The 17,536-nt window shown below is 49.5% G+C and overlaps 1 protein-coding gene across 1 annotated transcript in view; it reads left to right on the plus strand.

The window, feature by feature from the left end:
• Window positions 1-6,629: 6,629 nt before the first annotated feature.
• The window catches only part of PTPN23 (protein tyrosine phosphatase non-receptor type 23), a 34,960-nt gene continuing 24,053 nt past the window's right edge, over window positions 6,630-17,536 (plus strand). The window contains exon 1 of the mRNA XM_075547251.1: window positions 6,630-6,801. Within this exon, the coding sequence (XP_075403366.1) occupies window positions 6,718-6,801 (84 nt within the window). The 5' untranslated portion in view covers window positions 6,630-6,717. The remainder of the gene's footprint in view (window positions 6,802-17,536) is intronic.

The raw sequence follows: 17,536 nt of genomic DNA on the forward strand, positions 1-17,536 counted from the left end.
GGCATTCATAGGATATGTTACAAGGGGGTACCCCCCAAAAAAATGGAAAAAGGCTTCGCTGGGCAGAGCTTTCATAGTATGCATTTTTCCTGCTAGGCAGTCACCGAGCAACTCACTCTGAGTTAGTGCACCCAGTGGCATCACTTGGGAAGGTTCTCTCCAGTCACAGTGAATTTTTTTGTAAAAGCAGTTTCTCTCTTTGTTTTTTTTTTTTTGTGATGGCCGATATAAGAGAACAGCGTGCAGCTGTGAACTTTTGTTTCCTGCTCAGGAAAAATGATGCAGAAACTGTTGTGATGTTGAACACAGCTTACAAGGACAGCACTATGGGAAAACTCAAGTGTAGGAGTGTTTTTCTCATTTCCAAAAAGGTGCAATGTTGATTGATGACAAACCTTGTTCTGGACTTCCATTGACTTCCGGAATGGACGAAAATGTCGACAAAATTCATGCACTTGTTCTTGAAGCCTGACGACGGACCATTGAAGAGATAGGGAAGTTATCCGCACTATATTGGAGCTTGGTTCAGTGAATTTTAACAGAAGATGTGGGGATGCGAAGGGTTGCTGAGAACTTTGTGCCTCTGGTTCCAACTGACCAGGAAAAAGGACCTTGAGTGGAAACATGCTGTGGTTAGAAATAATAGCTCCGAGTTGACCCAGACTTTCCCCCCAAGGTCATTACTGGTAAGGATATATAGTGCTATTTTTACAACCTGAAACTATACATCAGTCAAGTCAGTGGAAGACGCCATCGTCACCTCATCTTGCTCCCTCAAAACTCATCAAGTGAAATCAAAGATTGAGACGAAGCTCATTTGCTTTTTCATGTGAAGGGGAGAGTACATTTGGAGTTTGTTGCACCAGGTCAGACTGTTCATCAAGTTTTCTATTTAGATCAGAGGTTCTCAACCTGTGGGTCAAGACCCCTTTGGGGGTCAAACGACCCTTTCACAGGGGTCGCAGAAGACGATTGGAAAACATTATTTCTGATTGTCTTAGGAACCGAAATACCACTCCTTTATCCATCTCCAGGCGAGTCTGCCCACATGTAGATATGCCCACCTATCCGTACCTGATGTGAAGACTGTTACCCATGCTACACCATGCTTCAAGACAAAATTTCATTGATTTGTCACTAGAAATAAATAGTTCACAATATATAATGACATATTGCTTTGTGATGATGATGCTTTAATTATGTTCAATTTGTAACAATGAAAATACATCCTGCCTATCAGACATTTACATGACAATTCGTAACAGCAAAATTACAGCGATGAAGTAGCAACGAAACTAATGTTATGGTTGGGGGGGTCACCACAACATGAGGAACTGTATTAAAGAGTCACGGCATCAGGAAGGCTGAGAACCACTAATTTAGAGGTTCTGAAAAGATTGCATATCAGTGTCTGACCAAAAAGGCTGGATTAGTGGCAGACAGGGGACTGGTTTTGCCATCATGACAATGCACCTGCTCACGCAAAAACCAGCATGCCTTTCTTGCCCCATGCTCCTGCCTCACCTGACAACTTCTTGTTTCCGATAATACAGAGGGACGTGAAAGGACAGCGACTTGTCTATGTAGAAGAGGTAAAGAAAAAAAAAAATGGAGGTGCTGTCAGCCATCTAAACAGGTGAGTTTGAAAAATGTTTCCAAGTATGTAATCAGAGATTTGACAAATGCATTAAGTGTAAGGGAGAGTACTTTGAAGGTGGTAAGTTTGTCTTGTTAAAAAAAATTACATACATAGCTTTTGGGAGGTATCCTCTTGTAGAACTCTTGTAGTTCATACCCAGAACTATCAAATAGAGCCAAAATATTTTTCATTGTACAAAGATGAGGTCAGCTGAAGAGAAGCTATTACATCCTAGGTTGAGGCCCATGAAGTAGCAGCTCATCAGCCTGCCTTGAATGCTGGAGCTGGACCCGAGCCCCCTTCTGCACCTGCAGCTCCAGCCCACCTGGACTGTTTTTTGTTTTTGTTTTTGTTTTTGCCTCTAGAGGTCCTCTCTAGGAGAGAGGTGAGGCTTTCTACTCCTATAAAGATTTACAGTCTTGGAAACCTATTGGGGCAGTTCTACTCCGTGCTGTAGGGTCGCTCGGAGCTGGAATTGGATGGATGGTAGTGAGTATTGAGTAGGTCCTCTGTCTTGCAAGGCTCAGTTGATGGCTCTCTACTCCTCCCACAGGAGCTCTGGTGGCATTGTGAGTTTGGGGCTGACTCTCTGAGGGAGAAAGAGGAACCCGCTGCCAGCTCCAGTAAAGATTTACAGCCCTGGGAAACCGCAGGGGCAGCTCTCCCCTGCCCTCCAGGGTTGCTATGAATCGGAATCTATTGGAAGGCAATGGTTTTTTGAGTCTATTCCTCTCCTGCCTCTTCCTCCCCAAATCTTCCAGCCCTTACTGATCTCCAGCTGCTCATCTCCACGCCTCACTGGCTTCATACTTTGGGGTCAGGGCTGTCCTGTGGTCAAGATGCTGCCTGTTCCCCAAGCCATCCCCAGGTCCCAGTTCTGACTCTCTCCTGGTTTGGCATCTGTCCCCAAGTCCGCTCTGGACCTGGTATCCATGCCATGGTCTAGACCAGTGGTGCTCAACCTGTGGGTCAAACGACCCTTTCACAGGGGTCGTCTGATTCATAACACTAGCAAAATTACAGTGAGGAAGTACTCCAAGTCCAAATAACTTTATGGTTGGGGTGTCACCACCACATGAGGAACTGTATGAAAGGGTCTCGGCATTAGGAAGGTTGAGAACCACTGGTCTAGACACTCCCCTGTGCTGACCACTACCCCATCCATCAAGAAAAGCTCCAGGACAGGCTGCATTTAATGTACTGTGAATTGTGTGACAGGCTTCCCCCTCTTCCTTATGGCTGGGACATTTCAGGTCATGACCCTGTCCTCAGTTTCTCCACCTCTGCCTGGGCAACTTAAAAATGGCCCTTGTAGAAGGTAAGAGGAGACGGAGGAAAGATCTAGGAAGCAAAGCTATGGATAGAGGTATAAACATAAGTGTAAATACATTAATCCATAAAAAGAGAGGTATTAGCCTATGTACATATATTTATGGGGCAATACACTGAGGTAATAGATGAACTTTGGACTTCTGTTCAAATCCTGCCTCAACGCAAAAACACTTTGTTCTATCAACCTGGCATTCTGTAATGTTCACCCCCCAGCACGACCGCTAAAGACAAAATGGGTGCATAAGCAAATGTGATGAAAGCGGATGGTGCCCGGCTATCAAAAGATATAGTGTCTGGGGTCTTAAAGGCTTGAAGGTAAACAAGCAGCCATCTAGCAGAGAAGCAACAAGCCCACATGGAAGCCTGTGTGATCATGAGGTTTTGACAGGATCAGGATCCAGTAACAGGCATCAGGAGATCCAAAACAACAAACAAAAATATATTGTTGAGAATGAGGGGGGTTGGATCAGAGATCTAAAACCCATCTGTAGACAATGGGAGATTCCCTCACAGAAGGGTCACAAGGAAGGGATGAGTCAACCAGGGCACAGTATAGCACCAATGAAACATACAATATTCTTCTGGTTCCTTGAGGCTTCCTCACCCCCCACTAGGACCCCAGTCATGCCTTTCATTGTGGGTTAGACCGGAGCATGTACACAGGTACAGATAAGAGCTCATGACACATGGAATCCAGGGACAGGAATGGGAGTAGCGATATCAGGAGGGTAGGGAGAAGTTGGGAAGAAGAGGAGAGGAAGGGGGAACTGATTGCAATGATCAACATATAACCACACCCCACACCCCCAGGTGGACAAACAACAGAAACCATGGGAGAAGGGAGACAGTGGTTGGTGTAAGATAAGAAAATAATAATAATGTATAACTTATCAAGGGGTCACAAGGGTGGGAAAAAAGAAGAGCTGATACCCAGGGCTCAATTGAAAAGTAAATGTTTAGAAAATAATGATGGCAACATATTACAAATATGCTTGATACAATTGATGCTATAAGATACAATGGATTGTTTTAAGAGCTGTAAGAGCCCCCAATAAAATGAACTTTTAATAATAATAAAAAAGGTCCTCTGCATCCCGGCTCTTTTAAGATACTGATACATTTTTTTTCTTTTTTTAATCACTTTAATGAGGGCTCGTACAATTCTTATCACAATCCATACATACATCCATTGTGTCAAGCACATTTGTACATTTGTTGCCATCATCATTCTTAAAACATTTGCTTTCTACTTGTGCCCTTGGTATCAGCTCATTTTTACCCTCCCTCCCCACTCCCCCCTCCCTCATAAACTTGATAATTTATAAATTTTTTGTCATATCTTACACTGTCCAACGTCTCCCTTCCCCCACTTTTCTGTTGTGCATTCGATATTTTTCTCTTCAAAAAAAAATCTACAAGATCTTACATTTTCTTTTGCTCTCACTCAGTGGTTCTCAATCTGTGGGTTGTGACCCCTTTGGGGGTTAAATGACCTCTTCCCAGGGGATGCCCGATTCATAATAGTAACAAAATGACAGTTATGAATTAGCACAGAAAATAATTTTATGGTTGGGGGGGTCACCACATGAGGAACTGTATTAAAGGGTTGCGGCATTAGGAAGGTTTGTTAGGTCGCTCTAGCATAGGGATGGAGATGTCCGTTAATGCATGCCCAGAGAGCCAAGCTCGGGAACAAGGTGCTGCGCACTGCACATGCCCAGAGGCTCAGGTTTCCCGCCGGTAGGCATGGGTGGGCGCTAACACTGGAATGGCCCACCTGGGCCAGGTGAATTCAATTCAGCCAATGAGGTCGATCAGTGGTCATCAACCACGCCTCCCCGTGGAATCCTTGAAAAGGCAGGAGCCTAGAGTTAGGGGGAGAGAGAACTTTGTGTGAGGCTGAGCAGCTTCTGCCAGGCTGCATGGTCGGGAGGAGTCCTATGGGTGCCGTGTAAACCTGAAACTTATTCTAACTCTCATAAAACTCATTTGGATCACGAACAAGGCTTCAGCGTGAATTCTTTCTTGCATGGAGCCAAGGATGGAGGTACAACTCTTTTTTTTTTTCTCACACCAACAGCCTTACATCATTTCTTGTTAAACTTGATTAGGAAGCAAAAAACCAAGGAATAAACCAGATTATTTGCCAATAGAAGTTCAAGTCATCAGATGGAGACAAAATTTGAGCCTGGGAAAATGCGGCCATGCGTGCCATCCTTCAGGGGGCTCCTTACAGCCCCAGCTTGGTTCTTCTCCAATGTCTTTTCTTGGAGTTGTACCTGATTTTATTACCGGTTTTCATTCAAATCCATTGGGGAATGGGCCGATTCTGCTTCTGTTTCTTGGCCAGGAATCTATTAATCCTGAAAGTCTTATGAGACTACATGGTGAAGTCGGAGCACCACCGCACTCGGGGTGGCAGAGAAACGGAGAGAGGGAGGAGAGGGGAGGTACAACTCTTATCTTCAGAGAGATCTAACAGGTTGAGAAGCACTAACTCCATCCAGATGAAGGGAGGCCTCTGAACTAAGACTTGAAAGGTTTGGGGCGACTCACTGTAACCTTGACTGACAGGGGAAGCCTTTCCTCTGAGGGCAGCTCCTACATCTCAGTCTCCTTGAATAACTAAGGCATCTTCAGCTTCTTATGGGCAACCCTGAACCCCTGCTCCTACTAGAAAACATGTTCCTAGTTGTTTCCCACCTCAGTCGAGTCGTGACAGGCAACGGTTTTATCAGCCAAAATTCCAGAATCATCTCAGACCCTCATTCCCTCCTATTTCCAGTCCACCTCAGGATAGGCCACGCGTCTTCAAAACATGTCTCACCCTTTGCCCACATTTCACCCCTTTCTGGCTTCTCACACTGCTGTTGGAGAAGTACAACAGCTCCACCATTTTCCCCCTGGCCTTACCCCTAACTTCCCCCATACCCAAACAAAAAAACAAGTGATGCATCCCACACCTATTGCCCTAAGTGGATTCGGACGCATATCCACACTGCAGGACTGAGTAGAACTGCCCCAGGGGCTTTCCTAGGCTTCCAGTCGCTACAGAAGCACACTGCCACACGTTTCTCCAGCGATTCCGTGGTCCCCTTCCAAGACAGCGACCCATATTGCTCTGAGCCTCCCTTGTCCCCTTTACACACAATTCATAGACGCTCTTTCTCCATCATCTCAAGTGGACACTCCCTTTTCTATTAAGCAGTGACTGGCCTCCCAGCCAGGGTGGCCGTTCCCTGGCGCCAAAGTCGAGAACATTCCCTTGGAATGCCCCATGCAGAGCTTGCTCGCTCTGCTTCCAGGCTCGGCGCCCCTGGGTGACCTCCCTTAGCGTTCCGGGAAAGGTTCCCCACCGCCCTAGACACCACGGGAACAGGGTACGACATTGACAGAGTGTATGATGCTGAGTAGGTTTGTCTGCCGGAAAAAGAAAGAGCATGCGCCCGGCCGCGTAGCCTAGCGGAGGAGGAACACTACTATTCTCCAAAACTCTTAGGCCTCGCGTAGGAGGTCCCTTTTCAGCCCTCCACGGGAAGGAGAGTGAGCATGCGCAGAGGCTAGGGCACATGCGCAAAAGGCTGCGCGGGTGGGACCAGGACTACATCTCCCAGCAGGCCCCGGGGGCTTTTCCGTCCCCTCGTGACGAGGTACTTCCGGCGTGGAGGGGCGGGGTAGGGCGCGCGGCTGAGCCAGCAGCCAAGCAGCTACGGGAGCGGCCCGGGCCCCGGCGGGCAGTAGCCGCCATGGAGGCCGTTCCCCGAATGCCCATGATCTGGCTGGACCTGAAAGAGGCTGGCGACTTCCACTTCCAACCCGCCGTGAAGAAGGTGAGAGCGCCTGCCCCTCCCGGCGCACCTCCGTCGTCCTCCAGCGCGTGACGCCCCCTGTGCGTCCATCACCTCCCCGTCCCCGTCGCAGAGTCGAGGGAGGCCCGCAGGGGCCTCGGCGGGCTCCGCGGCCCCGGCCCGCGCCCCTGCGCCCGCCGGTCAACCCCCCGGTCCCTCCTCCCCTTGCCCCTCGGGGCTAGCGCCGTATCCTCTTAGGAACCCGTTTTCCCACTTCATTCCTGAGCCATCGCGCAGAATTCCCCCCGTGGCACCGCACTTCCTCAGTGTGACGCTCGGGGCTCGGTTCTGCTCCGCCCCTCCTCTACGCCCCTCAGGGTCGGCGGTGGGGGGTCGGGGGTGGCGGCGGGCGGTAAGGAGCGGCCCTCACCACCGAGTTGAACGGCCTTGTTCCTGGTCTGTACGATGTGCATCCACGATCCCCTTGGGACCGACGGCTAAGGAGGACTTGGGATGTGTGAGCCCCCGTGAGTTCGCATTCCGGAGGTCTCCGACACTGGGTGCAATTGCTGTACGGTCTTCTCAGAAGACCCCTATTTGGGAGCCTCGTCGAATCAAAAGATAAAATTCCTTGTTAAATTTTGGGAGGGGCCACTTTTTCGTGGAAGCCAACGGTTAGTGCGTTCACCTGGTAGCTTTAAGGTTAGAGGCTGGAGCCCACTCAGAGGCACCTTAGAAGAAAGGTCTGGCGACCGATGTCCAAAAAGTTCGCCGTTGGAAACGCTGTGGAGCACAGTTCAATTCTGAAGTCGATGGAGTCACCGCCATGAGTTCGAGTCGACTTTAAGGTTACTGGTTTCAAAACCGTATCTCTAAGCAGAGGAACCCTGGCGGCGTAGCAGTTACTAGCTTGGCTGCCATCTACAATGCTAGTAGTTCTAAACCACCAGCCTGCACCTTGGGAGAAAGGGGCTTTTTACCCCGTAAAGAATTAAAGTCTCGGAAACCCACACAGGCACATACCGCCCTCGAGGGTCGATATGAGTCAGCGCGGACTCGAGGGCAGTGATTTTGGTTTGAGATCTGAAAAATTAGAGGCGTAAACAGTATAGCTCCCGGGGAGCTCCCATTCCAGTCATTGTTTTGAGCCAGCATGTTTTGAAAGGGCCAGGCAGCAAGGTGTGGTGTTACCTGAAGCCTGTGAGGAGAGATCAGGTGCCCTGTGAGGATGCCCTTAGGTGTGTGGGGAAGAACCACCAATGAGCGTTGAGGGCCAGAGCAGAAGTGAAATAAATGGTAGAGTACTGCAGGTGGGCAGCCTGTCGCTGATAGTGCTGCTGCGCCAGCGCCTTTCCCTGATTGTGCTTGCGAGGAGTGGTGGTAGAAAAATGGGTTTAGCGGTGGTTTCTCGAGAAAGTGTCTCCCTTCCTCTTTCTGTATTTCTGGCGGGCCGTATTCAGTCACTAACAGTGTGTATGCTGTCGAGTTATTTGTTTAGCCTCTTCCCTCTGTAGAACCAGGAAGTTAGACCAATTCCAGAATTTTGTTCTCGTCCACAGACTTTGGTCTCGTCTCCATCTGCTCTTTTATACAAGTACAATAAATTGGATTTCCCCCCACCCCCTAAAATACAACAAGAGAACGCTTTGTTCCTAAGGAATAAAGGCCAGTTGCAGTTTGCTGTTCAGAGTTCTCCCTGACCCTGCTCCGTTTAATTTAGGTGGTTTACTTGTTGGGCTGGTAACCACAGGTCAGTAGTTAGAATCCACCAGCTGCTTCACTGCAGAAAGTCGAGGCTTTTCATGATTTACAGCTGTGGGAACTCACAGGGGTGATACTCCTCCATCCTGTGAGGTCCCTGAGAGTCAGGATGGACTCCTGGCAGGGAGGGGTGGTAGTGGTTAGTGGTAGGGGCCCTACTGAGGAGCTCTGGTGGCTCTGTGGACTAGGTGTTGGGCTGCTAACCACAACAGTTGGTGGTTCAAACAGGTACAGCTCCCACTTTGCTTTCCACCGGTCTCCTTTGCGTTACACGGATGAGGACAGGCTGGTCAGGTCTTTGGTAAATGCAAAGCGGTGGTCCTGGTCTCTGACAAGGGAGGCATACCCGTATTGGTTTGGGTCTCCTGTCAAGGCCCAGCTACAGCTGTCTCTCCACAGAACTTCATTAGACCAAATCTCTTCCAGCCTGAACGCTCCCTTCTCTTCCCGATGACAAATAAGTGTGCTAGGTTTGTCTGACCTATTTCCCATCTGACATTGCCGCCATGTACCTCACAGCCTAGGGGGATGCCCTTCTGCATGTAGCTGGTTATCGGGAACACATTTCTCCAGTGATGGGCCAGAGACGGTGGCTGCAAATGTGCATCAAAGCTTAGCCCAGAAACTCCCAGGAGATGTTTCTGTTTAACGTACCTTTGCTGTTCTGGTCTTCCCGCCATTCCAGCAAGGTGTGTTGTGAGCAGCGACTTCCTTGCGAGCTCCTGGGCCTTCCGGAGAAGAGTTTGTTTAGCCTGAGGTAGGAGCCAGTGATCAAGAATCACTGTCATGTCCTAGATTTCGGCTCCTTTTCTTTGGGTTTGGGAAGGATGCCACCTCATGATGAGTAAGACTGGGCGGTATTGAATGAGCCCACTGATCTTGGGACTGGCCACCCCTCCCAGGGTAGCCCAGAACGCCTTCCCTGTCCCAAAGAGAAGACTGTGACCACTACAGCCTGGGAACTCCCCCTGCCCTGGACTGCCGTCCCTAGCTGGAGAGCCCCGGCTCTGCCTCCTGTCACTCCCACACTTGTCTTGCTCAGCCCCTCAGCCCTTGAGTTGTGGCACTCTCCACCAGTGCTTTGGCACTAAGGGGTGTACTTCAGATCCACGGTCATCGAGCTGAGTCCAAGTCAGCGACCCTATCATTGCAGGGTTCCTGCAGCTGTGAATCTTCACAGGAACGCCTGTCTCATCTTTCTCCCACAGGGCAGCTGGGGGGTATGAACCCCCTACCTTGTGATCAGCAGCCCAACACGCAGCTGACGGCACCACCAGGACACCTTTGGTTTAGGATAAACAAACAAAAATGACCGGCAGACTCATTGCCATCGAGCTGCTGCCGACTCACAAGGACCCTGTAGGATAGAACTGCGCCCATGGGTTTCGGAGAATGTAACTCCTCATAGGAATGGAAAGATTCCTTTCTCCCAAGGAGCAGCTGGTGGTTTCAAACTGCTGACCTTTCGGTAGCAGTTCAACAGGTAACCACTATGCCATCACGGTGTAGGATCCAAACCAAACTCACTGCCATCGAGTCAGTGCTGACTCTCACTGACCCTCCTGCAGGACTGTTTACGGGAGTACAAAGCCCACTCTTTGTCCTTTGGAGCTGCTGTGGTTTTGAACTGCCAACCATGCGGATCACAGTCCGACTGGTAATCAGTACACCACCAGAGCAAGGTGCAGGACAGTAAGGTAAAATATGGTAGTGTGTGGTCAATCTGTCGAGCCCTGCCTAGTGCCTGGTGACCCACAAGAATAAGAGACTCCCCCTTTCCAAGGCATTTGTAGTCCCCGAGAGGAAATGTGTAAATGAGAGTGCGCTGATGAGTGTAAGCAGAGGTGTGTGCCGTGTGTGGAAGTGCGCCACCTGAGGAGGGCCCATCGGGGAAGTCTTGCCAAAGGAGGTGGGCTTCAAGCATGGGTAATTGTATTCCAGGTACATGGTGGATTTTTGTGGGGAGGTCTTAGGTTTTGAGAGCCTCTTTTGTGTTAGCCAGTGTGTGGTCTTGGTGTTCTCCATTAGACCTCTTTGGGTTCTAATGGCCAAAGGCCTACACACAAACTCAGACAAAAATTCATGATTCAAAAGTTTCTTCAGAAAGTTAAGAAGTTGTACTGCCAGTGAGAAATGCCCAGCGTTGAGCTGTTTATCAGGACCTGGTTCACAGTTCTATCGAGTCTGCTAAGACATGCCCAAAGGGCATGACACTGCTGTGAACCTCAACTTGAAAGCCTCCAGCTTGCGACACTCAGTGGGTCAGCATTCCCAACTCCCTGCACTGGGGCACCCCAGCCCAGCAAGCCTCCGCCTGAGACACTCGGCCCCAACTTATGTATCAGCCAGTCCAGCCTCCCCAAGTGCGTGCCCAGAGGCACCCCACTCTGAAAACCAGCCTGCTGCACAAAAGCACTGGGCTGTACTTGATCCGTGGTTTGGGAAATCCATCACTGTCCCATGCTCTGATGGCATGGCTGTCTTCTGCATCCAGGAGGTTCACTGCGCAGGGCTCTTGAGTCCAGGGGATGTGCTCCACACCTGGTTCTTGCTGGTCCTGAGATGCCTCCCCCTGCTTCTCAGAGGGCTCATTTTATGTGCAGCAGGATGGCACTCCGGGGAATCTTGTTCATAATTACTCACAGGTGACTAGTCCCCATCGTCTCAGACCTGTGTGAGGAGAATTGGCTAGAAGCGCCGCATTAAGAATCGTTGCCCCTACAGCCAGTCGGGGTTTTTGCTCCCAATGAGCATCCCTTCCTTATGGAATCCTGTGGGATGAGAACCGGGGAAGAGCAAGCTGGCCCTGACCTGCCGGGCTCAGCTGGGCCGGGATACTTGGGAAGATGTCGTTTTTTCATGTGGCAAGCCTGGTGGCCTTGCACCCTCTTACCTGAGCTTTGGAGCCCAGGGTGCTGACTCACTGGATACTGAGAGGATGATGCTTGTTACATGTGATTGGCCACGTGTAATTAGTGTTTAGAGATCTTGCCTCTATTTCAGAAACCTGTCTTCAGCCACCAGCACTGAAGCTCATCCAGTAGGACAGTTGTTGCATGCATCGTGATTCATTCATTGAACAAAAAGTTATGGAGTGTTACTTTCTGGGAATACAGTGGTGACAGAAACCCCTGCTTTCAAGCAGCGCCGCTCCTAGTTACTCACCTAGTAACCCAGCGTCAGGAGGGACAAGAGAGCCCACCAGATGGCCTCTTAGTTCTCCCTGAGCAGCCTCCCAGTTCTGTCCACTCTCACCTCACTTGTCCAGGGAAACCCGGCCTGCTTGCAGCCCGATTCAGCCAGCCTTTCTAGCCCGCTCCCCAGTCCTTTCCTGGAACATTCATTCCACCTCTCTTGCTTCCCCATCTGGCCGTTGCCCTTGCTCTGGTCTTCCCCAAGAGCCTCTCTCTCTGCCCTCCCGCTGCCCCTGGTGGCCCGCCTTACAGAGTGTGCACACCCGCGGCCTCTTCTTTGTGATCATTTTATTCAAACCTCAGTAGAGCCTTGTCTGTCCTCTGCAGTTTTTGCCCTTCCAGGTTTCCCTTGGGGCCACTGGCTTTCTTGGAACTTGCTCACATGTGCTGTGCGTACACTTAGGCAGAGCGAGGGGGTCGGGGGAGAGCAGGGTGGGTGGTCCAGAAGACCCAGGGTGCTAGCAGTGGGCAGGATGTTGTCATCCTGTGGTTGTGACCCGTCTGTCTTCTTACTGTTCTCTGTCTTTGAGTTCATACACCAAGTGCCTACATCCATTTCCTTTAGGGCCTAGCCCTAGACAGACTTGGCCATCACCGAGGAGGTTCAGGGGTTCTCAACCTGTGGGTCGTGAACCCTTTGGGGGTTGAACAACCCTTTTACAGGGGTTGCCCGATTCATAACAGTAGCAAAATGACAGTTATGAGGTAGCACCAAAAATAATTTTAGGGTTGGGGTCACCACCTGAGGACCCATCTGAAAGAAGAAAGGCTGAGAACCACTGCTCTAGACCCTTGTGTGTTGAGAGTGCTGGCTGAATAGCCTGGTCTGAACTTAGTGCCCCGAAGAGATGGTATGTGAGTGGGTGCCGTGGAGAGGCCTGGGGTGACCTTGCACTTTGTGTGAGGTGGCCTCCCTGGGGTGGGGGTCTATTCTCACTGGTGCTCTGGGACTGGGGCTCAGGCTTGCTGACATGGACCAAGGGGCTGAAGTTTCCCTGGCAGTGTTCTTGTTTCTGAATAAAACTTCACTTGTAGCAGGGAATACATTGTATTAATTACACTGGACCTGTGGGATTCCAATTTTCTTGTTTCTGTGGAACAACCCAAGGTTTTATCTGGAAGTGGAGGGAAAAAGAAACAATGTGTGTGGTTCACAAAGTTAATAGTAACATGTGTTTCCTTCTTCGCTTAAAAAAATAATTTTATTGGGGGCTCATACAATTCTTAAATCATTTTATTGGGGGCTCATACAATTCTTACCACAATCCATACATCCATCCATTGTGTCAAGCACATTTGTACATTTGTTGTCATCATCATTCTCAAAACATTTGCTTTCTGCTTGAGCCCTTAATATCAGCTCCTCATTTCCCCCTTCTTCCCCTCTCCCCCTTCCTTGATAATTTATAAATTATTATTTTTGTCATATCTTGCACTGTCTGACGTCTCCCTTCATCCACTTTTCTGTTCCATCCCCTAGGGAGGAGGTTATATGTAGTAGATCCTTGTAATTGGTTCCGCCTTTCTACCCCACCTTCCCTCCACCCTCCAGGTATCATTGCCACTCTCACCACTGGCCCTGAAGGGGTCATCTGTCCTGGATTTCCTGTGTTTCCAGTCCCTATCTGTACCAGTGTACATCCTCTGGTCTAGCCAGATTTGTAAGGTAGAATTGGAATCATGATAGTAGGGGGAGGAAGCATTTAAGAAGTAGAAAAAGTTGTATGTTTCATCTTTGCTACCCTGCAACCTGACTGACATATCCTTCTTGCGACCCTTCAGTAAGGGGGTGTCCAGTTGCCTACAGATGGGCTTTGGGTCTCCACTCTGCACTCACCCTCATTTACAATGATATAATTTTTTCTTCTTTAATTCTTGATACCCGATCCCTTAGACACCTGCTGATCACACGGGCTGGTGTGCTTCTTCCATGTGGGCTTTGTTGCTTCTGAGCTAGATGGCCCCTTGTTTATCTTCAAGCCTTTAAGACCCCATACACTTTATCTTTTGATAGCCGGGCATCATCAGCTTTCTTCACCACATTTGCTTAGGCACACATTTGTCTTCAGTGATTGTGGGAGAAAGGTGGGCATCTACAGCTTATCACAATCCATACATATATCTATTGGCTTAAGCACATTTACACGTATGTTGCCATCATCGTTTTCAAAGCATTTCTTTCTACTTGAGCCCTTGGTATTGCCTCCTCTTGGCTTGTTTTTTAAGTAGCACTATGGATTCCGAGATTTTTTCTCACCTGAAGAGCAGAGAAAGATACTGGGGTTGGGCCGGGAAGCAGGATGCATGCACCAAAGAATGGAAGTACCGTATATACTCGTGTAGTAGCCGAGTTTTTCAGCACAAAATATGTGCTAAAAAACGGGTTCGGCTTATACACAGGTCAGTGGTACCCTAGTGAGGTGTAACATCTCGCTGGGGATCCCCAATGGGACGAGCGCCCATTATCTCACCGGTGATTGCCGTTTCTCCGCTTTTCATTCAAAGCCCCGCTGACACTGCAGGGCTTTCAATGTTTGTTTACTCACATCTAGCCAATCAGAGCCGTGGTATGAGGTGCATCTTTGAATAAGCCTTTTAAAGACTGTGCGAAGGATGTGGAGGATGTGGCATGAATGGATGTCATCTGGTCAAGCCAGACTAACAAAGGAAAGCTCATCATGAAGCCTGACATAGAGTTAATAGCAAACTGGGGTCTTAAAGGCTTGAAGATAAACAAGCAGCCATCTAGCTGAGAAGCATCAAAGCCCACATGGAAGAAGCAAACCAGTCTGTGTGACCACAAAGTGCAGAAGGGACCAATTATCAGACATCAAAGAACTAAAAATCTTATCAATGCGTGTCCACCTCCCTGATACGATCAATGAAGACAAACATGTGCATAAGCAAATGTGGTGAAGAAAGCTGATGGTGCCCAGCTACCAAAAGATATAGCATCTGGGGTCTTAAAGTCTCGAAGGTAAACAAGTAGCCATCTAGCTCAGAAGCAACAAAGCCCACATGGAAGAAGCTCACCAGTCTGTGTGACCATGAGCTGTTGAAGGGATCAGGTATCAAGCATCAAGGAACAAAAAATCATATCATTGAAAATGTTGGTGAGTGGAGACTCAAAGCCCATTGGTAGCCAACCGGACACCCCTTACTGAAGGGTTGTGGGGAGGAGATGAATCAGGCAGGGTGCAGGGTAGCAATGATGAAACTTATAACTTTCCTCTAGTTCTTAAATACTTCCCCCCCCCACTATCATGATCCCAATTCTACCTTACAAATCTGACTAGACCAAGACCAGAGGATGTACATAGACACAGATAGGAACTGGAAACACAGGGAATCCAGGACAGATGACTCCTCCAGGACCAGTGGTTAGAGTGGCGATGCCTGGAGGGTGAAGAGAATGTGGGGGTAGAAAGGGGCAACTGATTATAAGAATCTATGTATAGCCTCCTCCCTGGGGGAGGGACAGCAGAGAAGAAGGCAGGGGGAGACGTTGGACAGTGTAATATATGACAAAATAATAATTTATGAACGATGAAGGGTTCATGAGGTAGGGGGAGTGGGGCGGGAGGGGGAAAGTGAGCAGCAGATATTAAGGGCTCAAGTAGAAGGCAAATGCTTTGAGAATGATGATGGCAACAAATGCACATATGTTCTTGACACGATGGATGTATGTATGGATTGTGATAAGAATTGTACGAGCCCCCAGTAAAATGATAAAAAAAAAAAAAGCACAGACATTGCCATGACACAGACTGGCTCAGGTTTGCCTCTGCGTCATCTGGCCCTCAGCTGCTAACCAATCTGCCCCTCCATTTTCTCACCTGTAGCATGGAGCTGATAATACCTCACATGCCCTGGGAATGTAGAGACTCCATTGGGTTGCTTGTCTCTGTGAGTGTGGGTTCAATTCACTTAGCTTATCTTCTGTTTTGCCAGAGGTCAGGGCTCCAGGTTTTCCCTCGGTTGGATTTCTCTCATTGTTGTTAGAATTCCTCCCTGTAGTGCCATCTGTCTAAGCCACCATTTGTACCTAAAATCTTCCACTGCGTTTTTCTATAATGCAAGTCTCTGCAGAGTACACAGCACATCAGGTAAAGTCCTGCCTGCCCCCACCGCCCATGACCCTGAGCCAGTCATTGTCGGGCCCTGCTGTGACACGCAGCTCCATGCAGGCGTGTTAGAAGGTGGGAGAGCAGCGAGGAACTTGGAGAAAGTGGCATCCCAGTGGAGGCTTAGCCAAGCATAGAAACCTAGGATCTGTTACTGCAAAGCACTGTTGAGCTCCCTGGTGATGCAGTGCATTAAGCATCGGGCTACGAGCTACAGGGTCAGTGGTGTGAGCCACAAAGGGAGAAGGTGAGTTGGTTTGTTCCCATAAAGATGTACAGCTTTGGAAGCCCTGTGGAGCATTCTATGTTGGCATGTCCTTCTGCTTTGATTCCATGAGTTGGAATCGACTGACAGCACTGAGATGGACCCATAGATGCTGGCCGATGACCCTGGGAGTGTCAAGGGACATGCCTTGAAGGCTGCGTTGTGTAGGATGATTATCTCTGTTGAGTTTAAACTTGTTCCTGGAGGTTTTGGGGAGCCATTATAAGCACACTCCTTTTAGGTTACAATTTATTTCCCATAAGCTTGGTGTGTTCCCACCTCCATCTCCCAGGGGTGAGTGTACGTGCAGGTGTACTTGAACTTTCAAAGATTTAAAGCTGAGTGACAACACTGTTGTGTTCATTCTGGCCCCAAGGTAAGGGGTGAGTTTGAAGGGATCGTTTGTCCAGGCCAAAGGTGGCAGAGGGTTAGAGCTCAGGGACACAGGTTTGAGAAAGTGGCTGAGTGGTCCTGCAGACAGCCCCACAACTGTGGGCTTCCCTCCCCTCTCTCCACTCCTCCTCCCCACCAGGGCAGGTAGAAGCTGTGGCCAACCTCCCAGATCCCCACATTGCTGGTTCCATAGGCACCTGCCAAAGGTAGAGGTGGGGTGCGTCTCAGATGTGGTGTGATAGTGGACAGAGCAAGCTGCCTCCTCAGCCTTTCTTGACCTTCCTTCCACTCCACATCACGTGCTTTGGTTAGGATGTCTCAGCCTTTAATTTTGTGGAATGAATGGGCCTGGCCCCAAGATGGCTAATCAAGACGCTGGCCATTGGTATAACAGGGCTAGTTTTTTGCATCTGCCCTGGTATACTGACTCTTAGTTGACCCATGTCTGTGCTCCTGGCTGGAGAGTGTACACCATGTCCACCGAGAGTCAGCTTGTGAGGTGGCCAGTGCTGCTGTGAGCAGGCAGGCCTGACCCCTCTAACGTGCGCATTCACCTCTCCTCTCTCCGTCTGCTCATGACCCACTGTCCACCCTCCTCACCAAGGAGGACATTGCAGATCCCCCCTTTCTCGGGGGGACAAGCCGGTGAGGAGGACTGGGCCCGCTCACATTTGCTGTTGGATTTGGGCTCCTATGCTTGTGGCTCCAGCACACGCCAGGACTTGCTTCTGAAGCAAGGCTTGAGGTTGTGACCCTCCTGGGGACCCATTTCTGGCAGCTCAGTTCCCTGACTTACTCCATCAACAGAGTCCTGGACTTTGTAGCGTGGGCAGTGGCATTAGGAGGACTAACCTGGGTATGTATTTACGGGGCTCACCGAGTGGTAGTTTTCATTGTGCTCAAAGGAAGTGGCTCTGGCTGTCTCATCTTGCTCCGCGGGAGCCCAGGTTGTGGGTTGGCCTTAGCCCATCGTCCTGACAGAAGACTGCTAGGACTCAGAGGGCAGAGGGTGTCCGTTGCTCACTGGCTTACAGCTTCTG

This window comes from Tenrec ecaudatus, chromosome 4 (genome assembly GCF_050624435.1).
Source record: "Tenrec ecaudatus isolate mTenEca1 chromosome 4, mTenEca1.hap1, whole genome shotgun sequence".
Taxonomy (NCBI): domain Eukaryota; kingdom Metazoa; phylum Chordata; class Mammalia; order Afrosoricida; family Tenrecidae; genus Tenrec; species Tenrec ecaudatus.